The sequence below is a fragment of the Amblyomma maculatum genome, chromosome 3 (assembly GCF_055883805.1).
Source record: "Amblyomma maculatum isolate TAMU_Amacu chromosome 3, ASM5588380v1, whole genome shotgun sequence".
Lineage (NCBI taxonomy): Eukaryota > Metazoa > Arthropoda > Arachnida > Ixodida > Ixodidae > Amblyomma > Amblyomma maculatum.
The window spans coordinates 206,635,376-206,658,820 of NC_139346.1; the positions used below are offsets into that span (position 1 = coordinate 206,635,376).

The 23,445-nt window shown below is 39.7% G+C and overlaps 1 protein-coding gene across 1 annotated transcript; it reads left to right on the plus strand.

Annotated features, from left to right (window-relative positions):
- LOC146197517 (uncharacterized) lies at positions 1-22,781 on the plus strand. Its single transcript, XM_084599407.1, has 10 exons — positions 1-226; positions 6,447-6,597; positions 10,351-10,435; positions 11,136-11,222; positions 12,253-12,300; positions 13,326-13,381; positions 13,457-13,535; positions 13,957-14,085; positions 15,081-15,158; positions 15,300-22,781. The coding sequence occupies exons 2-10, from the start codon at positions 6,494-6,496 to the stop codon at positions 15,426-15,428; spliced, it is 795 nt and encodes a 264-aa protein (XP_084455533.1). The 5' UTR covers positions 1-226; positions 6,447-6,493; the 3' UTR covers positions 15,429-22,781.
- The last annotated feature ends 664 nt before the right edge of the window (positions 22,782-23,445 follow it).

Here is a 23,445-nt window from a genome sequence, read left to right on the forward strand (position 1 = left end):
TTGTTCGCAGTTGTCTCCTCTCTGTGCGTGCGAACGTCGTGACCCTCCGGGCTCCGTATTTATCATCCGGCTCAGGCGGCCCAGGTGCTTCTTGATTTTGACGGGCGCCAGCATACGTGATTTCCTAGCAGTTGATCGCAAGCGGGCTCTGTGTAAACATATGTTATTCGCGCATCCTGCAGCTTGGAGTTGCTTCTGATCGCTTTGGATCCGCGCTTTCGCCGTGGTAAGCAGACCTGTTGCAAGCGATCTCTGCCATGCTGACGCGTCAAGCTTGGTTGAATTTGTGACTCCGCATTTTCAAGCGGCATATCTTGATGAACTGGTCTTTGTGGTCGAGATTACCGCTTAATTGATCGCTTTTCACGTGAAATCACGTGCTAACTTGTCGTTTCTGTGTCCCTGTCAGCAGCTCCGCTTCCATGCGCGCGCATATGCCTGCCTTTTGCTTTAAAAACAGGACCTTTGCAAACGTGAGCAGTCTCGGTAGTGTATTCGCGATTGCAGTGCCGTTTGTATTAGTTTGATACGTAGACGTGAAAGGTCTTCTAAAATAATGTGCCATATCAATTCACTATGAGACACACCTTTCGTTGCGTGGATGTATGAACTTTCGTATGACTAACACATACCCTGGATAAGATCAATCCTTCCGGATAGTATGAATACCATAGTATGAAGATATTTCCTGTGCTCGATAGAAAACCAACGCTTGCACATACAGTAATGTGTTCCGTAAGTGAGATCGATTCTCAGGACACGTGATTTAACAAGTATTAAATTACGGGTGCTGGCGAGGGGTCTCTTGAGAATGCACGTCCGCGAAAATAAAAAGCGTTAATGAGCGACATCTGGACACGTCGACTAAAATAGCGCGCATTCACTTCGGTCCATTTTACGCTTCTCTGGTGTTGTTGTTTTTTGCTTTTTTTTTTTTTTGTTTTTCTTTGTGGTAGTTTCAGTTTGATTTGGTTTGCTTCTATAGGGTTTAACGTCCGGCCCAGAAAAACGGCTAAAGTTAGCTGCCGCAGTTGGAGAGTTTTTTTTTTTTTTTTTTTTTTTTTTTTTTTTTTTTTTTTTTTTGCCGTGCTTAGATATAGCACAGTAGGGACCATAGTACAGGAGGCATTTGTGCTTCGCCTTCACTGAAACGCGGCCGGTGTCGATCCCGGATCTCCCATGAGCGGGCTGGCTGAGCTCCGTGGCTGAGCTCGTGACAGCTTCGTTCGTCATCATGGGCGCAGCATCTGTAGAAGCTTGTGCTGAAATACAGTAGCCTTGATTGGAATGAAGTGATGCCTGCTAATATATGGCTTGCAACGTGCTGAGCGCTGTCGCGTACAGATCTAGGCTGACAACTCATAGCAATTTGATGCACTTTCATGCCCAATTCCAAGCGTGGCGCACAGCTGCAGCAATCCCTTTTACTTCTGTTGTCACTGTAGTGTGTTGGCAGCGAGCTAGACCACATATTCCCAGACAACTGTTTTACATCCTTTATATGCACAACCACAAAATGTACCTCTCAAAATATTTGATAGACAGATGATGTCTCGCAATGACCACATGCAGACTATTCTATGTTTAGCAGATGTCCTTAATGCCTTGGAAGAGGACTTTCTTACATAATATTTGAATCAGCAGATGGACAACACACACGCACATGAGAAAAATTTAAAAATTTTGTGGCGTACTCCTTTACGTGTATTGAAGGGGTGAAGCAAAAAAAAATTTCAGGCAGTAAATTGATCATAAAGGAGATGATTCACCAGGACAGGTAGCAATGCTTCCAGAGTGGAATAATCTAATATTATTCCTACGGCACTCAAGCCAAACAATCAGTTATATATGAAACAATAAGTGACAACAGAAAATGTTACATTTAGAATGGAATAATGTAATTAATATTTATTATTCCTACAGCACTCAAGCCAAACAATCAGTTATATATAAAACAATAACTGACAACAGAAAATGTTGTAGGATATCATCACGCTGCAAACATGTACTCATTCATACATGATTTTAAATTATTTCTAAATGTATATATAATTTATTGTTAAGTTGTCACATGCTATGCAGTGACTGATTTGAAAGAAGTGGGAGGGACTATATATAGCAAAAAGCTGTTCTTTAACCCCACGCATCAGGTGGCGCAGCTTTCTGTCTTCAGACATGTTGGGATCCGCACGTCGAAATAGTTTCATCACGTCCTCAACATACATCATGACGGACTCGTTTGGCATCTGTTTCCGAGATTGTAGAGCACGTTCTGCTCGTTCGAGCCTATCCAGGCTGACATACACCTCTATGATAAGACGGCGGAACTGAGGCCATGATGTTAATGTGCCTTCTCGGTTCTCATACCATGTCAAAGCATGGTCTTCCAGGCAGAAAATGGCATTCCGTAGCTTTAAGTTGTCATCCCACTGATTAAAGGATGCGACTCGTTCGAACTGAGTAAGCCAATCCTCAACGTCTTCATGCGCAGTGCCATGGAACGATTTCGGCACTCGGGGGTTTTGAAGGTAAACAGGAGTACCTTGCATGACCGATGTAGTGCTTTGCGTGGCTGGCCGGAGGCTCGTTGTTGAAGTGGGCTCCAAGGGCCCGTGTTCCGGAGGAAGGCCCAGGCTCCTCCGGCTGACGCGATGAACTGGCGTGTCCACAGGCAAAAGCTCGGTGTCGTTGGTTCGCGGAGGGGTGTGCGACATTGAGAGGACAATTACTCCGCACCTCCACAAAAACTGTCACGAAGACAGGGATTTATGGGAATGGGCAACAGGGGCAGAGACACACAGTCAAAACAGAGGTTCACGGGAAACGGTAACACAAAGACACAGGCTCAAGAGTCCACAGTCCTAGCTAGCCGAAGCGCGCGAGAGTCTCCAACTTCGTCTTTCAACCGCTACCTCAAACCGTCAGGTGGCAATATTGCAGGAATGTCTTTGCAGGCTACTTTGTTTATTACTGAACTTGATTTTAGTGCAGCACAGGAAGGAACAAAGTTGGCAGGACAAAGTGCTAATACCCTGCAAGTTTGTTTCTTTGTGTCAGCTTTCTGCTCTAAAAACCAAATCTGAGCTTATACATCTCCCTCATAAGGACATCTATTTGAGCCAGTGACACTAGCCGGTTGAATGTAGCTCTTTCACACGATTATGATCTCTTGACAGCAAAAATGAGAAATCCAAGTAATCACATCATGTTGCTAATATTCTGTATTTAAAAAAATTGTTAGTTTACTTTGCGATTTTTGTGTGAACATTATGCAAACTTATTCGGTAGGACTGCAAGTGCTTCTAAAAAAAACCTCCTTTTTGAGCCCTTTTTATGGGGCTTCATTGGTGCATACTCTAAGGTCTATACCATTTGAAAGATTTACAAGGCATGGCTGTATCGTTGTGATGGCACAGGGAGCCTGTCTGATCATTGCCTGTGAATGTTTGCAGAAAGCCACTTGTTAGTGTCTCAGCGATGTGCATAAAGTGATAGCCTGATCATATCTCGAAATCCATGAAGTGGTTGTCTGATAATTGGCAATCTCCTGAGACTGGTCATACAGATATTTTGTGAATGTCTCAAAATGATGTTTGATATGGAGACCATTTGTGGACCTCCTCTAAATATTTGTGGTTCTCTGGGGTGTATGGTCATAGTAAGTGTGATAGCATAATCTAGGAGGACTCGGTAACACTTCATTCCTTCCAGCCATTTGAGTGGAATCAAGAAGGCATAAAAGGAAAATTCTGTGCTCCTCATATTCACTACACATTTTCAGACACTAACATCCCTGGTTTTGCAATTCGGTGGCATATACCAACTTGTAGTTTCTGAATAAAAAGTTTTATTTTGTATTTTTCTCTGCCAAGAAAGTTGGCACTGTTTGTTGTAAATGCTGAATGTCTAGAATGTGTTAAATGTAATTTTTTAGATGGTGCTACACATCTACTTTTGATGTCATTATACATATGTCACGATGATGACAATCCCTGCCAGGCAGATAACAATAAGCATTACTCATGAGCATAAAATATTGTAAGTAATTGCCAGATGTAATATTAAAATGATCCTGCAGAAAGTGACGCTATTTTTGGAATAAAAGCTGAAAAAGTATCTATAAACTCATATGCCAGCACATAAGCAAAGAGTATACATTGGTCATAAGTGTCTTTAAAAATTGCAATTTTGGGGTGAAATTACAGGACTGACGGCTGTGAATAAAACATTTGCTACTAAGTTGGAGGTTGCTTCTTATGGTCCTGCATCATTTTCTGCAGGAGAAATGGGAACCTGAGTATGCGTTTCTCGGGCAAGCGAGTTGTATTGAACTCAGCTGTCTGCGAATATATGTAGTAAGGCTAATGCCATAAAATCTGTATGTGCGACACTACTTGAATGGCATTAAAGCTTGAGGCATTAGGTGCTCAATTCTACTAAATGCACACATGTGGCACGGGTATAACTCAACCTAGTATAATAGCATCATTCTATATGTTAATAAATTTAAATTTATTATTGACACAGAATGAATGTATAGTGCCCAGCACTACTACTACTACTGCTTATCGCACTATTTGCATTATATATGTATGTTACAATACTGCTTTTAATGGAAAGCATGCAATAAAATAAATATCAAACTAGCTGATGTGTGCTGGTGTGTAGAAAGTTTTACTTGGAGACGCAAATAAAATTACCCAGCCATGTATCCAATATGTGCTTCCAATTTATTGCTGGCGAGGTTGCTTGTTTGCATGTGTTGGTTATCATTTTATTTTCTACGCCCATATTATTGCTCAACTAAATGCTATATAATTATATGTGTATCATGTTATGTGAGCTCAATTTGGTCATGGCAGCCTTGGTAGGCCCTCAATGCTGTTGCAATTTGTACTGAAAAGTTACGTGATGATTCAAAAAGATTTTCTCAAATTCTGTGTATTGTCGGTCAGTCTTTGCACTTGAAAGGCCTGAAAAATTATATCAGCTTCATCATTGAGTGACCTACTTTATGCTATTATTTAACATATCTTTTATTTGTGTTAAGAAAATATAAAAAATACCACTTATGTACTTCATACAGCACATATAATGCTTCGAAAATTCAGCAAAGACACCTAAGACTCCTTTATGTATGAATGCAAAAGCATTATAGTCCTGATGGGTGAAATGTTCTAAAGTAAGGTTTTCAGTATCTATTGAAGTTTTTGCTGGTAGTATTATATTCAGTGTGTGTGCATGTGTGTGTTTGTGTGTGCATGTGTGTGTCTGTGTATTCCATCTAGACCCATGTAGACTGCCATGCTTTATGTAGCGTCTGGGATCTGTATTGCCTCAAACCTCAGCTTGAAAGCATAAAATTAGAGGTACATGTTTAATTTGTTTGAATCCTGGTCACAAGCTAGCCTCCAACTTGGCTAGCATGTGTATGCTATATGTAACGAGGAATTGTATTGCACCACACGGAGTGCTGTACAGTAAACAGTTGCATCACAATTTTAATATGTATGTCAATATGTATGTCAAGAAAACTGGCACCATAGGGTGGTCGCCCAGTAGCGAGTATACATAGACAAACGACACGTGCAGGATCTTCTGAAGTGGTGGTGCTCTCGGTCACAGATAATCTGGATGCATTCAATGATATCATGGTTTCTTGGCTTGCTGTAAGTGTCATATGGCCGCTTGATGACATCATTCATTTTTCTTACCATTGCTGTGTGTTTTAGGACTATCTCTTGGGCACGAACAGTTCTGGCTTTTCTCGTAATGAGACATATATGATGCTTTTGCATTAATATATCAACTACTGGTGTTACTATGAATTGAACTGCAATTTGGAAATGCCTTGCAATCATTAGTCAGACAGGTATTTTTTAATTTCCATGGGCCAAGAAAGAAAAGATCATCTTATTCTCCTTGTATTACTTGCCTTACTAACTAGAAGCGCGTAAGATCACTGTTGTTGGACCAGTGCAGTACCTGAAGGTTGAAAGGTTCAGAGGCTTGATAATGTTAAAGAGTATACTTTTCAACATTATTTGCCAACTGACTCAGTCAGAATGTTTGAATTTTACCCTTCTTCAGGTACTGCAGTGACCCAACAACAGTGTGACCGTACAAACTTGGGATTTTTATTCATTTCTTGCAAGTTTGTTGACTACTTGCTATAATGAGCTTAATTAAGTGGTCAGTACAGAAAAAAAAAAAGTAAACGACAAGGGCAGGCAGTTAGTCCAGAATTAGTCTTTTACAGCTACTGCTTGCTGCTGGAAATAGAGTTAAAAAAGGATGATTAAAAGAGGATTTATTAAAGCAAAAAAAAAAAGCAAGACATTTGCTGCAATTGCACTGAACACAAAAACATTAAGAACATTTCAGGGTCACAGCTTGGTGTAGTCACAATTTGCATGCACTACATTGCCACAAACTCAACTGTGCAGGTGGTGCTCGCAGCACTGCAAGAGGACATCTTTATTTCAGCTGTGGAATGAAAACGGATCGAGGAGTGCCTCCACTGCTTTTTGCTTTATTTGTACTCATCAGTCAAACCAGCCATGGCAATGAAGTGGGAGAACCAGTTGATCCACAAAAGTAAGAAAAATGAAATCAATGCCTTCTGTAATGTAACTATGAATGAGAGGGCATGCCCTCTTGCCTAATGCAGCTTTGATATTGATAAGTGCTTCTGACAAATTCACAGCGTCTCAGCAGCACTCTCACTTTGAGTTGTGGTGAGCTCTTTGGACAAAGACTTTGACAAAGACCGCACATTTCTGGCCTTTGATTGCCCAAACGAGAGATGCGTATTAGAGGTCATAAAAATCTAAATTAGTAACCACTTCATACCAGAGTAACGCTTCATTCAATTGTGCCTTCTGTCAAGAAACTGTTGTGTGACATTGTCTTCGCAAAGTCCACCAAGAGCTAAGAACATATCAGAGGTTCATCCACAGAAACTTTATTGCTAGTAATTGAGACTACTTTTTTGAGATTTGATACTATTACTGAATATGAATACATACTTGTGTACACCAATGACACTTTATTAGAGATCAGATTTCATCAAACACATATTTTTTTGCTATGTGCACACCACTTTTGCATGTGAGCATGGATTAGGTGGTGACAATATGGTTTTAACACTATTTTTATCATGTATATAAATGCCTATTCTTAGTGTCAGTGCCTGTATATGGCTATTTCCAGTGTTTGTTCCATAAATACCCTATTTTTTTTGCCTTAAAAGACACTCGAAATACAACTCTGGCACACATTCAGATTCTGTTCGGTTTTGGATCAATTTTGGATTTCAGTAGCTATATGTGGCAACATTCGATGGCTTCATGAATTTTCTGTGACATTGATGCCAGCTTAGTGCCAATATCATGAGCCAAACTTTGTGAAACAACTGTTTTTTGCTACTATCTCTCCTGATATTCTACTGTGTCAGCTTGCAGTGTTTCGCTGGTAAAGTGGTAACGAGTTGAATGGTGGCACATTTCGGAAACTACACTGCATAAAATTCTCTCAATACAACCTCCAAGACCTTATGTACTTGTGCACCACCAGCTTCACCTTCTCATGAGCACTATAAGCAAACTGTCACTTGTGGGGTGAAACCAACACTACTAACATCGGACTAGTCCAGATTGTACAGCTGCGTATCGCAGCTTTTCCTCATGAGAAAGTTGCTGGAAAGATTCGGTTGAAGTTGCAGCCCATCTTGAACGGAAACTTAGATTTTTCAGACCTGAAGCACATTTTGAGAGTATCTGCTGGCAGACATTCTTGAATGCAAAAGAGTGTAAAGCTCTTGAATGTTTATGTTGAGCATCCCTCTTCAGCCTACAAGCTTGTTCAGAGTGTACAGTTGGTAACCCTGAGGCAATCAAAATTGAGGTGGTACTTGTATAGTGCTGCCTCTATAGTTTTCAGTGATTCCTAGATGGCCAGTATTTCTGGTGTTCAGACCCTTTGAAAAGTAAGCATCGTTGCAAGGCTGTGTGGCTCTAGACAACAAAGCATTGTCTATATAAGTTGCTGCACATTTAATTATGTTGAAGCATCATGCATGTGCAAAATAGATAAGTTTAATTCCTGTGTGAATGAATGCTTTGAGCTCATTTACATGATTCTTAGAAAATAACGATAGTTTTATCCATGCTTAAATAAGATTTCTGCTCATGACTGGCCTATTTTCTGATGCACAACATAAAACAGATAGTCTTTTAATAAGTACCTCAAGTGTTTTCAATAGTTGCATTTGCGATTGACTGCTTGTTGCTAGTCATGCCAAACGTGTTTACAAAAGGGCTGGTAGCATCATTTCCTGTCGGCACCATATCGCATTGTGAGCTAAAAATCACGGGCATGGCACTGGCAGGTGGCACCTTGCAGCTGACATGGCCGAACACTAATTCTTCGATGGTTTGTGCAACTTAATGAGACCACATCATATCAGAAAGTTGGGAGGAGCTGCCAGCTCAGGTTGCTCATGTGAGGTGGGAAGGTGGGAGAAGAATCAACCTTATTCCAATTCTCTTGGATACAGAGACAGGCATGCTACTCCTAGGCCATGCAGGCACATTCATATGGCTTGATTAAGGTGGGGCTTTACATGTCTGGTGGTTGCGCAAGCTATTGCGTCATACCCTTAAATGCGGGGCGTAAATGGCCCCATAATTTTTTAATATGCGTGCACTTGACTCAATGCATGGACGCTATAGACCTCTGTATGGACTTTGTTGGGATTTCAACTCATTATGGCAGGCAGAACCTGTAGCTTTACTTCTATCTGAAGTTTTAACTTCATGTACTGGTGATGACCTTAAAAGGCGCAGCTCTTTGGCACCCGTTTCTGTTTCATGGTGTCGTTGTCGGCGTTGTCCCTCGTAACCAGCTCCATAAATCAATTAAATAAATATATAAATCGTCTCCACCGGGAATCGAACCTCCATCCCTTGAATCCCTCGCCAAGCGCTTTAACCAACTGAGCCACGCCCAGGATCGTGAAACGTGTATCATAATTCTAGTCTACCGTGAGGATGATAGCAGTGATGACAATGATGCTGCAGTTAGTGATAATGACAATGATGACATTAGCAATGATAATGATGGTGCATTTAGTTTGTAATAATAATGACAGCAAACGCGATGCACGTGTGCACCAGTAACGCTTAGGCTTTTGCATTTCTGCAGTATAGATTCCACAGTGCTCTCTAAATTTTAGAGCGCAACACTTTGGCACCAGTTTCTGCATTTAGTAATGTAATCATCGGCATCACCGTTGTTCCTTGTAACCACTTTCGCAGCCAAAAAAGAAATGTACCATAGGATAGAGCATCAAGGAAAAGCCCACTATATGTCACTCGCAGAAGGGGAACTAGTTGTTATATAAAAAAAAAGAATGGTACCATCAGACAGAGCATCAAGGAAAGGCGTGCAATTGACAAAATAGCTTGTGGTTTAATTAGGTAATTGCTTAGAGCCAATAACAATAATAATTGGTTCACAGAAAAGGAAAAGTGCAATGTCTGTTGCAGCTGTTCTGTGGGCACCTTAACAGCGCAGGAAAGGAAAGGGGGAAGGTAGGAGTGAAAGCAGAAAGAGTGAAAGCGGTGCCATAATGGAGGGCTCCGGAGTAATTGACCATCTGGGGACATTTAACAGTGCACACGGATGCCTCTTCCTTTCGCCTCCATCGAAACTTAATTAGAGCCAATTAAGTAGTCTACAGGTATCTGTCACTCGCGGAAGAGGAACTAGTTAGTATGGAATATGTGCAAAAAATAAAAGGTTGTCTCTAACTTTATATACATGTCTTGCTCGAATTCTTTGCCTCAATTTATCGAAAAGCTGATACAGCTGATGAGCTTCACTCAAATTTCGCATTAGGAAGTAGTAACATAATCGTCGACAAATGTTTTGGGACTGATGTTTGAACGAATATTTAGGGGAAACTCCCCAAGGTGGTGTCATTTTGTAATAAGGGAGCAATTACTCATTGGCATCCAACCAAGCGCTGCTGTACGGCTACAAAGGAAAGCTGTACCCTTTGTAGCAGTATGACTGCGCTTGGGTGGATGCCAATGGGTAATTACTCCCTTATTACTGATGTTTGAAGAATGCTATCTTGATTGAGTACTTCAAAGTTTCCTTAACGTATCAGGTTACAGAATGTTGCCAATCTGCTCTGGACACCAAGTTTAATTAGAACTTTCTATGTAGTTTAGCTCTTCGTATATCAGTTTTGACTGGTTTATATTTGCAACAAATTTTGATATCTGTCGAATAAGGGTAATATGGAAATGGAACAAACATGTGATTTCAACTCATCTTTTACAGTCCAGGGGAGGTACCGGAGAGGCTGCAGGATACTGTCCATGGTGTCAAAATGGGAGTGGTGAACCCTGATTGTGATGATGCAAAGGTTAGTATAGCCTGAATTTGATGCTTGAGCTAGCCAGCATTCGTTTTTACTTTTAGAAGAACTCATAATAAAATAATACTCATCAAAAAGAAATTTAGTTTTTGACATAATAACGATCCATTTGAGATGTTTGCACTCAGTGAGTAATTTCACTGTAAAAAAATTTACTTCCTCCTGGATGCCATTTTATCTTGACCTAAAATATTCTGAACCTAAAAATAATTGCGGGCTTTAGAATTGTCTCCTTCATGCAACCTGGCATCACTTTAGATGTGCAGACCTCTATTTATTTTTTATTTGCTGAGAGGCAATAAAGTTGGCCTTTTCTTTTTTATCAGAATTTTGCTGCCTGCAACATTTACCATTTAACAGCCTAGTAGGCAATTAACATGTCTTCAAATTGATCTTAGTTGCATTTTGCTTTCAATGTAATTTTTATTAGCCTAGATGTGGGCAATTTATTGGAATGTAATTTTGTTAGACGGCTGCTGTGTTGAAAACTTGCTCAGCATGGCAACCAGTGTACACATGGAACTTTAGTCAGCCTTTTTCTACTACATGCTTAACCGTAATAGAATGCCCTCATGTCTTGTAAAGCAGTAACAGTTTTTTATCTTTACATGAATATAAGCGTAAAATCTTTTTGATTATCGAGTACAAAACTGACTAAATTTGTGTCCTTTCAATCGCCTTTCTCTAGGTCAACATCTCTGTTGACTTCTTTGATGACCCAACAGCATATGTATGCTACCACCCAAAGGCGATGTATCCACTCGGAACAGTCGCTGTAAGTTGATGTGTTTATATTTTTATCTATGCTGCACTCACACAGAACAAAACACAGTTAAACAAAGTACAAGTTAAAGTTTCAATTGCCTTTTCACTATAAAAATAGCCAAGACTCATGTCATGTGGTTCTGCGGTGCATAATTTCATGTCAAGATATTCGTGAGTCTTATTGGTGTCACATCACAGGGGTGTGCTTGTGTATATTTGATACAAGTAATGTAAAATGTAATTTTGGGCATGTTTAAATCACCTGTGCCATGGCATATGCAGGTGGTAGTTATTGCATGAGGCCTGCTGAAGGCAGTGAACAAATTATTGTTTATAGCTGATGTTAATCTTATAAAAGAGTTGACAGAACTGAATGAACACATGAACACAGAACACACAGACGAAACAGAAGAGGACGCAGACACATATGCTGACTAGCAACCAAAAGGTTTATTATGAAGAAGGCAGCAAAACAAATGCTGTCTTCTCTGTCACAATAAATCAGCCACAGAGGTGGCTGTAGGCACTTGCAAGAAGGGAGGCAGCAATGAAGATGCTGCCTTCCTAGTCGCAATGAGCTATTTGGTCGCTAGTTAATGTCCGTGTTCTCTTCCATCCTGTTTAACTGTTAGCACAGTTCAGTCATTTTCTTCAATACGCACCTATCAGGCCAACTTAGCGCCTGTCCTGTTACTTTGGTGTTCCTTCCTTGTCCTCGTCACTTTCGCGCCGTCTTCATAATCCACTTCAACCATGAACCAACTAGCCCAAAGCAAAGTACTTCTTTAGCCCTCTCCTTGAACTTGCAGTTTTTGCTGAAATTATTTGTGCATCACATTTTCACCATTTTAGATTTGATCGTAGTTTGATTTAGTGAGACTGCAGGTAAACTGATCATTTGTTGATTGAGCTGTGGGGGAAGCCTTGTATTCTTGCTTATGAGCATGGGTTTGGAGAAAATATGAACGGGAACACATAGCTCATTCTGAATATGGCGCCAGGGGCTGTTTCATTGATCAATCTTGTTTTATTCTTTGCAGCATGGTCACTCGAAGCAGAGTTGTGATACAGTTCCTAATGATTACCGCGTAAGTAAATAATGCACTTAAGTTCATCAAATGATGGTGTTGGTATTGAAACATATTGCTTTTATATGTGTGCTTGGTATGTGCTAGTTAGGAGTAAACAGCTATTTCTTGTGGCTGCTATAAGGTGCAATTGGTGCGTCCCTGGGATGTTGTGTATAAGAAATTTGATTTAAAGTTGGTGTGTCCATGCGTCATGTGCACTTGTGTGCGTGTGTGCACATGTGTTCACGTATGTGTTGTACTTCATTTGCTTTACTATTTTTATGGTTAGGACTCGCCACTAGTAACAGAAAATTGTTGGCCATTAGTATGTCGAGGTTTTCTATTTTCTATGCCCTCTACTTGACATGATACGAAAACCATTTTAAATGTGTTTTTGCTATTGCATCAAAGTAAATTAGCTGGGGTTTAACACCACTTAAACCAATTAAGCCGTACAAAAGCACTGTTTGGCATGGTTTCGCTTGGCGGTTTAACATTGAGAGACTGGCACAGAGTTTGGCAAAGTGTTAAACATCGTTAGTTGGTTTGGTTTTTGGGGGAAAGGAAAAGCACAGTATCTGTCTCGCTTCCCGATGGACACATTTTGGACACATTTAGAATTAACAGCATGCAATTGAAGGTACATATGTAGTCAGTTCGAGTCCGTCTCACAAACTAGCCTTCAACTTGACTAGCAGATGGATGCTAAATAAGATGACAGCGAAGAAAAATGATATGACACCAATCTGAATGCTGCACAAACAACATTTGCATCACAATTTTAATCTGAAATCACGTTATATTTTTGTGGCCACTTCTTGCCCACTCTTTCTTTAAAACTTCTTGCTCACACCACTTATGAGGGAAGTAGAGCTTTTGCCTTAAAATCTTTCGAGCTAGCAAGTAGTACATGTGTACGATTGCTGTCTGTATGAACACGCAGTCCAAAAAAACTAGTGTTTTCAGTCTCGCTTCTATGCATTTGAAACCATTGCTTTTGAGTGCACCTGTGTCATTTTTACATTTTGGTTTCTTTGTTGCAGCCTAGACACTACTGTATGAATTATAAAATCAAGTATGACTCATACTTGCCAACACAGTAAGTGCTAATCTTGTTGTGGTCAACATTTTCTGCACCTTGGAATCCCTTTTCATAATACATTGCACATTTCAGTGAAGGGCATCGACCTCTTTGGCCTGTGTTTGGAGAGTACAAATATGTTCCACCTCAGCGTTGGCTTCACAATATCGAGGTTAGGAGCTACTTTTGATTGCCTTTCATGTTGGTGCTTGTGAGTGGGGTGTGCCCCATAGTTTTTGACAAAATATGACAAAGCCTAGCCTTCTTGAGGCAGTCAGTCAGTCAATTATTAAACTAAACTGTGGTCAGTAAGCTTTTGGTCACTCAGTGTTCTCTGCATGGGGCCATACAATGCATGAGTCTCCATGCGTTGCCTCACTATTATTCTTATTCCTTTTTTATATTGATACTTATAATTTATTATGATGTTATTATTTTTATTATGCACTGCAGCCTCATAAAGTCCTTTCATCTGCATCCATCCTTAATTTTTTTGTGCATTTGAAGATTGTTGTGACCTTTAAGACAAAAGGGATATGTTTAAAATGTTTCTTTTTTAATTGCATTATTCTTTCATTATTCTTCACTTTCAGCATGGTGGGATCGTCATGTTATACCACCCGTGCACACACCCTTACTATGTAAATGCACTTCGCAGCATAGTCGTAGGGTGCATCCGCAAGCATGTCATCACACCTTATGTGCATCTCAGCCCGGAAAGAGTAAGTGCATATTTTTGGTCCTGTTCATGCTTCATAAATCCACAAACGTTTAGTGACTAAATATTTCAGCCTTTTTTATGATGGTGTGGCAGAAGTAATAACTAATAAACATGTGCGTTGCTAAACACTATGGCTCTCGAGTGTGAGTGTCACCAGCTCCTAGACTGATTTTTAACATGGCATTTTTATTAATGGAATTGTAGAATACGAAAAGGTCAGTTAGAAAGAAATTGACCGACAATCACGATACATGGGAATGCAAAAGTTGAGCTGTGCTCTGCAAGTATTTTAGCTTTGCGATATATTGTTTTTTCATATTGCTTGTGGTCATTACTGCAGAATTTGGCTATGCACACTGCTTTTTATCATGGTGAAAAGAAGCTGATTGCAGTTAATACTGCAGCCAAATGACAAGTGTCAGAATGAAATTTATTGAGTCAAACTCATGTTGCATGGTTGAAAAAAAAAAAAGAGGATGTAAGAATTACTTACACGTAAAATGGATGAGCTTTTAGCTGCTGCACTGAGTGAGTGTGAAGCAGTATTGCGTGCTACTTCATGACAGGTGTACCTTGAAAAGTGGCAAGCTGGAAAGGAAATCATATTTCACTTTTCCCAAAAAATATGTAGGTTTGTAACCAGAAAGCTTACAATGAATTTTGTTTCATTTGAAGTCACTTAATTTAACCTTCCGACTTATTCATACTGACATTCTTGTCTGGCTAAACATCAATTTTGTATTGAAAAGTCTCTTTATTTAGACCTACTTGATTTAAACCTATTGCTTTGTTTCATTATTTTATAATTAAAATTTTACTTATCACAGCCCAGTTGTTTTACTAAATCTAAAGCTGTTAGTTGCGTGATGCATATTGGTGTACTCTTACATGAAGTTGCTGTTTATCTCAGCCATTTAATGTAAAAGTATTTTTACTGTGTGAAATTGTGCAGAGTGCTGTGCTTCAAGTGTTGCTGCCATTTTGAATATTTTCCAGCCTTTGGCTTTAGTAGCCTGGGGATGCCGCTATGAAATGAGCACCGTTGATCAGGAAGAGGTCGTTGCATTTATCAAAGTGAGTAAGATGGCTGTGTTTCACACATGAATTTAGAAATGCGCAAGATTGGTTGCTTTGTTATTTTTACCCTAATGAGGTTATACATTCATGAAGAGAGCCTGATGAGCCATGAGATATAATTTCCTTTCTTGACTTCAGGAAAAAGCTCTGAAGGGACCCGAGGCTTTGTATCCAAAGGAAGGGCAGTATACCCATATGCTCGTCAAGACATCAGTGCCCCCTGTTGGATCTGACATGAATGATACAGTTATCTGCCCTGGCCTGTGATGAGGTCTCCGAGCCATGCGTGAAGATGGCGAAGCTTTGCTTCATCAACCTGGGCCCAGAACTTCACTCCAACATTATCATCTTCAGGGAAGCACGGCGGTTGTTGCCACAGAGGTGGGCCATGGTGGTATTTAATATGGGGCATCTTTATGAGACACAATGTAGGTAGAGGGTTACCCTCTGGCCGCAAGCTAGCAAGCTGTTAAAAGATAAGCGCACATATTTGTAAGGGAGTACTTAATGTCCTCATGAATGCCTCTATATGGCAGCAAGAAAAGCCTGTTTTGAGTCGGAGGAGGTAGCAGGTTATTTGCGCTGACTTGTACTGTGAATTAATTTTAAAGCTGTTATAATGTGAATGCTTGAAATGTTGGGCTACTGTGGCATCTTAATTGTTGATGAAAAATTTGGCTTCATTTTCTCTGCTTAGAGCAGAGTATACTGGCTGCGTTGTTACTACAATGGCTTGAGCTTCAATATCTGGTGCAAAAGCTATTTATAATTTGGCAGGAAAGGTTCAGGTTGGTGACGTGATGGCATGCTTTTTAATTCCGTAATTGCTTGAAACTCACACTTAAGAATTTTAACAAATGTGTAGTGCTTCTTGCCAAAATTGCATTTGGACCAAAGGTCATAAAGCAACCTATTACACTAATATGCAAGCAGTAAGAGAGAAAGGCAGATAGCCATCGCCACAGGTGAAGTCCCAAAATCTGTTATTTGCAAATTTTACTCAGTTGTTAGTACCAAAGAGTCATTTTTCTCTTTTCTCAAAAGGTCTGCCTCTACTGATGTGTTGGTTGCGCCGCACTCAAGTAACCAGGCACAAAAGTTGTGTAAGCAGCTTTCTAGTCCTGCTGCATTAATGTCTAAGATAGTGGCCACATACATAAGCGGCTTTCACCATTAAACAAAACCAACTGCACAAGCCTTAGTATATGTCATCGTTATCAAGGTCTGCTCGATTTGCCATCTTGAAGCAGCAAGACATAATTTAATTTTATCTGCTTTTAGCAAATGTGAAACTGCAGATCTGATATAGCAAATTGCTATAGCAGTTGCTTGATATACAACTGATATATGTTGCCACACTACAGTTTTGGAGCACTCAAATGTAGAAAGGAGGAAGACATTACGTTACTACTTCTGCTTTTTCCAGCATAGCAAAGCAATGGCAAGTGAGGCATCTTTGGAAATATCCAATTCTGATATTTAGAGGTGTTATCTTAGCCTCTATAATAACCTCTTACACAGGCCCCGAATACTCCCTCGTCTGCACACATAACAGAAATCTAGGCTACATGAATATTCTTTGGCCTTGAATCTTCTCTAAATATGCAGAGAGTGAAGAAGTTAGGTTACAGTTGTGAGCATTTTACATTTTATCTCAACTTGAGACTCTAGCAGCAATGCCCTGCTTACAATGGCTGCAGCCAGTGCCCATGAAAACCCAACACCACTGTCTGTTACCTTAGGTATGGATGAATTCAGGTACTGACTTCCACTATGTTGGATGCAGTATTTGTGATGACGCTCTAGGCTTTAGCGGAAGAAAGCTTTGCATCCGTGCTTTGTTTTTGACTCCTACACGCTAAAGTCGACTGATGTGTTGACTGAGGTGTACAGAGGGGCAGTCTGCCAAGGCCATGGAGGTGTTCAGAGCCTGAAGCAATCTTTGACATTTATAGTGAGATTTTAAAAAGCGGAGCAGTACTTGCTTAACAAAGTATACAAAGTAACTTGCCACTGGTGACCAATGCATACTATAACCACAGTCCTAGCATTCCTGTTTGCTCTTGTCATATACTGAGAACACATGCATTGCACCTCAAGGAATTGTTTTACAAGTTCCAAAATACTTCAGGTTTGGCCGTTCTTAGGTAAAAAAAATTGCTGCTGCATAGATTCTGCATCTCTGATAATGTAAAGGGAGGTACTGGATGTATCTGTGTTGTTATTATTACAGAGTAGGCTTTATCAGTTAGCCCAAAAACATTTATTGCACTATACCGAAGTCATGTTAGGTAGATATATCAAGTTCATTTGAAATATAATAGGTTGCCATCACCCAAGGTACCAAATAATTTCATTTCTTAATGCTCTAGTTCAGAAAATTTTATTTCATGATATGGTGTACTATTATAGGTTATTAGCCTATGAGGTGTTGTGTCAAGATTATGCTGCAATTTCAATCAGGCTGTGAAAACTTGTGCCTGAAGAAAAGTGAGTCTTAATCTCATCACTCCACCTGATTCTTTGCTGCCAATAAGGGGGTAATAACCAGATTTGTCAACAATTAGTATTCATAGAATGGTGGGCCATGCTTTGCAGTGTGAAAGGGGCACATCTTAAACCATTGGTAAGATTCAAGGTTGTGACTGTTTAGTAATTTCATAAAGAATGGCTTTTTGTCATCGTGTATATGTCATGCACAGGCTTTTAGGTGTCTGAATATGTACCTGCAGCTGGACACATCAGTGTTGTTTGGGCTATAGTGGTAACTGTCCATAACAAAACCCTTCCTGTCTATTCTGAGCTACAGTTAGGGAGGCTTCGTCTGGCAAGAGGGCATTTATTATGATGACAGCAGTGTTGTACCTTGCATACTCTTACACTGTCAATTTACTCTCACTGCATGTCCTTTACCTCACATTCTGACATACTTCTTTCTTTTGTGGATAGGGTACCGATATTAATGGAGCTGGACTGTTATCAATATAAGCTGAAATAGGAATAGACAAAATGTAAACATGCTTTGTTCATGACTACTTGAATTGACAGTGTGGCATTGTTAGGTGATAACCTGATTATTGAGCTCTAGTCATGAGTCTTCATGTCAAAACACAGATGATGTCAATTTTTTCCTGGGTTTGACTTCAGAAGTTCATAAACGCATGTGTTTTATTTGACATTCACATTTTATTTATACTGATTAATAATGTTAAAATTCATCCATATTTCTTGCTTGGACAAAGTTTATGAAGAATGACAATGAAAAAGTTTGTTGGATTGAAGCTGTGGAATCTGAAATTGCCAGTTTATGTATAACAGTTTACATGTTATTTATATACTAATTTGTTTAGTCATAATTATGGCATGAAATATTACCTGTGCTTTGACCAGGGTTTCTCAGAGTGTCAATCTGATCTCGTGTTTTTGAAGCAACCAGCTCAGGGAAAACACATCTGTGATGCCTTTTATTAGGCAAAAGAAAGAAGGGATCATCGCATAAATTTTCTAGCTAGATGCTCATTTTGTTGTAGTTATTTTATCTGGATTACAGCAAGTGAAGAAGTTATACTCTGTCTAGTGCTAGGTTTTTTTATACACACGAATAGCACTTTACTTGCTCACTGCAAGAAAAGGGAGTTTCCTGTGACTATATATACATGTTAGAATCTGTACCCTAAACTTCTCTCCTTATTACTATATCTTACTACATTTTTTTCTGTTGGGACCTAATTGGAATTTAGTTACTCTTAAATACCTGACGTTTGTTCTCATCAGTATACTTGTACTTATTACACCTTGGTGATTAGAAGTGCCATGCATATAATGAAGGTATATTTAGAAAAGCTTCAAACCTTGATTGGACAAGGCCCAAATATACAGATTCCACTGCTTCCTCCTTTAGGAAAAATGGCTAAAAATTTTTGCTCCTACATCCAATGGCAACATGTTTCTATGCACATGAGAGCTGTGGTACTGGTACATTTATTTCGTGTATGTTTGCATTCCAATTTGCATGTTCTTGAACATGTTTTTCAAAGCCCAATTTATATTCTTTTTAGAATTCGCTTAGAGAACTTCTATACCTGATTAATTGCAACACCTTTTTTTCAATGCAGATTGTAAGCGGGTGTGAATCATGCTGATGTTGCTGAAATATTGCTTTTCAAATTTCAAATTTGCACTTGCAACTTGGGGCAAGACCAAGTTATTTGTTGTGTGTTTAAGAAGATTTATTTGCCAGAGTTCATTGCCCAAACTATACTCTTTGTTTTAGCTGTCTCAGTGTTAATGTCATTTAATCTTAATCATAGCTTCAATAGGGATGTTAACTGTTTTATGAGGTTAGCAAGTTTGTCTGCTTTGCAGTTTTATCGCTACACATTTCTCCATCCAAGACAAGTTTAATCATTCCTTTCATAAGGCTCCTCCCATAGTGAGTGAATTTTTTCTTACTTTCTCATTGATTGGCGTGGTATCAGGTGCCAGCACTTAGCCAGCTTTATCCAAGAAATTTGTTTCTTTTGTCAAATGTTAATATAATTGTCACATGTATTATGCTGCTGAAATGGTAATATGTTGGGCTAACCACTTAAGATGCTTTTAATCAGTATGCATTTTGCTTAGCTAACAACTGACAGCATGCCTCTGCAAGTACAAATTTCCATATTATAGTTGGTTCAAGTCTTTTTTGTCCTGAAGGATTTTCAAGCTACTGATGCCTCTGAAATATTGTCGTTTATACTGTTGTTTGATAGTTTTTTGGGGACCATTTTCTGATACTTTATTAAGAGGAATTCTCAGATAAGAACAATACAACAACATATGTTTGGTTTTCCATAGGATTCATTGCAAGCTAAATTTGCTTAATACGAGCTGTTTCGCATGTCATTCAGAGAAGACAAACTTTTGCAGCAACTGCGAACCACAGTGACCTCATGCAACAGTACTCAGTTTCCATGCAATTGAAAAAATAAAAAGAAATTTGATGGACAATCTAGCATATAGTTAGGCACGGACTATTGTGTGGAGCACCACTTTTTCTAGTTTAGCACTGCTTTGATCAGCTGAGCCACAACTTTATTATCCGCCGACTTGCTCACTATTGTTTTTGTCATCTAGCTTGGCAATACTCTGCATCAGACAGTCTGAACAAGCCCAGTTTAATCTCTGTGTGAAACAGTGAAAGCAAGCACAACCTGTTCTGACACGTGCTAGGCTTCGCTATGACACGATTTGTTCAAGACAGCCATCAGTTGGGTTGGAAAACAAGGCGTTGGCAGAGAAAACACATGTGAGGCACCCAACATCATCCTCTTCATGGGCCACTTGGAGGCCAGGTGTCAAAATACAGCAGCACATTAAATATGGATCGCACCCATTCTGGTCTTTAATGTAACTTTGTCATAGGAGGTGGAGGCGGTAAAGACGACAACTGTAGCGCAGCATGAAGGACTGGCATATGTATAGAAACCGGTTGCTGAGATGGTGCAGTGGTCTAGCATAGTGGCTAGCAAAGCTTATTTATTTGCCTCGTCCTTTTATGTACTGCATTTGTGAGCAAACGTGTTTAGAGCACTTGGGCAGTGTGCTCCGGAATAAATCATAGCTCATTAAGGGCAATTTGCTTGTTACTTGCTTTTACTTTTTTTTGTAGCTTTGCTTCAGTGCAAACACTAAATGTGAAATGCAGTACTCGTTGTAAAATTTCACTTCATTTGCTCTGCTCTGTGATTATTGGCCAGTCTAGAAGAGAGAGAAAAGGAGGTGGTGAAAGACGAAAACTCTACCAATGCTGTTATTAAATTGTATAACATGAGCTTGTTTCATGCCCATTCTCCATCTTCGGTTCACTTCATGCATAGCACAATATACGTTCTATTTGCGACTATACTGTCATTGTAAGGTCATTTTTTTTTTTTTTTTCATGTAAAATATATTTGTAAACACTTGTGCTCATATATATTTTCTGATGGACACTTTTGTGCAATCAACAAGTGATAATATGAACCAGTTCTTATGGTCCCTTCAAATTCGCCTTTAAGGGAGTTTACTGGTATGAACTAGCCGAAGGCTTTGTCTGTGGGTGTCGTCTAAAGACACATCTGGTACTGGTCATAGTTGTTTAGTCTGTGAACTGTAGTGTCTTTTACACGGCATGTGCATATGTTGATGTCTGTAAATGGAAATGCTTGCAACTCAAGCAAAGAATCAGTGCAGCTCTCCAGTCTCCTGTTATGAATGGCTAGTTAGGCACTTAATGGGTCACTATCACTTTGGCAGGCCACTCATATTTCCCTCTGTAGAATGGCATGTATGTTATGGAACTAAATGCTCTTTGTTTGGAAAAGCCAGATAAATTAGTCATGTATAAACATGTATAATAGAAAATCCCTATGAAATGGTAGTGATCTACAGCCCTTTTGACATGAACATGTGATGAAAATGAATACCTAGAGAAACATAGCCATTTGCTTTCCACTTTCAATTGCAAGAATACAAATGTGAGAAGGAAGTGCTGAATATTTTTTATTTGCATTCACTAGCTAATGAGGTAGGTTGCTTGAACCAAGCCACAAGCCAAGGTGGAAACTATGGGCCTTTGGTCTTATGGGCTTTTGGTCTTGTATACTGTCAGCAAATATTGCTCGCTTCTGTGTGTTCTGTGGCTACTGCAAGCATTCCTCTCTCTTTCATTCCAACAGCTGATGCCAGTGCAATCTGATACTGCTGCACAATTTGCTAGTCATAGCGTGTTCTTTCTATAGTGGATTTTTACAAGCTTCTGTGAAACTTGTTTTGCTTGAAGCAGCTGAGATCTACATGCCACCCTGTCAACGAAGTATTGTGCATTGTATGTCATTGCGGTTAACAGTCAGTGTTCGTCACTGTAGTTGCAAGCCAGTGGTATTTCAAACTGGACTCTACTATGTTTCATAAGCTGTTTGCAGCACTACAAAGCTAAGGCCAACTTGAGCTAAACGTGGTGTTGCGCACTACATATTGGGTTTCTACGTGCCTGTCACCAACAGTGGCACAGGAGCCTAGGAGCCCCATCTTGTTATGTGCGTCATCCTGATTGGCCCAAGTCACTCTTGCCTTTAGTAGTGCCACAACAGCTTGTGAAATGGAGTATAGGCATTCCAATGTCATGTTGTTTCACGAGCATGCACATTTTCGGAGCATGTTTGTATGGTGCTAGCACATTGTCAAAATGATAAGCAAGTTTTCATTGCTTCTTTTACCTGCGAAATCTTACAAAGTTTGTTGTGCACTGGTCGCATGCAGATAATTTCTCTGGAAGTTAAATTTAATTTTTGTATTCTGAGAGAGATATTCAGTTCAGCCTTTTTGGAAGAACAAATATCACAGTAACGAGATTTTTATCCTGGATTGCATTTACAGTCCTGGTGAGGCGTTGTGTCAGTCCAACTCTATGAGCACAATCTATAGCTGTTCAGCGTGCCAAAGGGTAAGACGTACTTCTACAATGTAAATCTATTTTTCATACGTCTTTATTTTTTAAGAGTGTATACAAGCACATATATGCATGTATGTTAAATGTACGCAGCAGCATATATTGTTAGTGTGCACAAAATATTAAATCGAACAATCTCAGTCTCATTTCATTGTCTGTCTTAATATATCACCAATACTGCTTGCTTGTTGGGAAGGCCCTGCAGGCCGGGACATATTCAAGGGATGTGCAGTACATGCAAAAACTTATCGCCTAATGCATATTCAAAACCACAGTGTACTGCAAGTCCATTTCTGATCAACTCTACATTTGGTGTACTTACCTAGGCATGGGAATGAGGCAGCGGGATGCACTTGCTAGGAGAAAGGTAAGCAGAGTGTCTTGTCATTTCCCTGAAGGAGGATCTAGCACATGGCTTTTAAACATGTTTACGGAAATTAGCTGATCGCATCCCCAAGCATTTCTTCGTGACCTGCATGATTGCCTCTCGTGTCGTGGTGCAAGCCTTTGACTTCTGGCTGTGTACCTCGCTTCATTTCTTTCTAGTCTTTTGTGCATGAAAAGTCACTTGCTCAACAACCTACACACTTTATTTAAAATTTCAGGCCCTCCTTCTATCCTTATTATCTGCAAGAGCAATGGGTGGGATCTAGTACACCACCCAGCCAACCACCAACGTTCATCATATGTACCACTGCGTTAAAAGGTCTGTCCAGCAGCGATATCCATGTAATGTCACATGGATAAAATTTGAATGAAGACTAGTGCAGACATCATGAATACATATGCAGCTGAACCCTGCAATAACGA

Bases quoted from the DNA above. Each gene is read 5' to 3' on its own strand.
- LOC146197517 (XM_084599407.1), top strand. From the start codon at position 6,494: ATGAAAACGGATCGAGGAGTGCCTCCACTGCTTTTTGCTTTATTTGTA. The intron at 13,536-13,956 runs GTTAGGAGCTAC...CTTCACTTTCAG, and splicing joins GTTGGCTTCACAATATCGAG to CATGGTGGGATCGTCATGTT. The intron at 15,159-15,299 runs GTGAGTAAGATG...TCTTGACTTCAG, and splicing joins AGGTCGTTGCATTTATCAAA to GAAAAAGCTCTGAAGGGACC.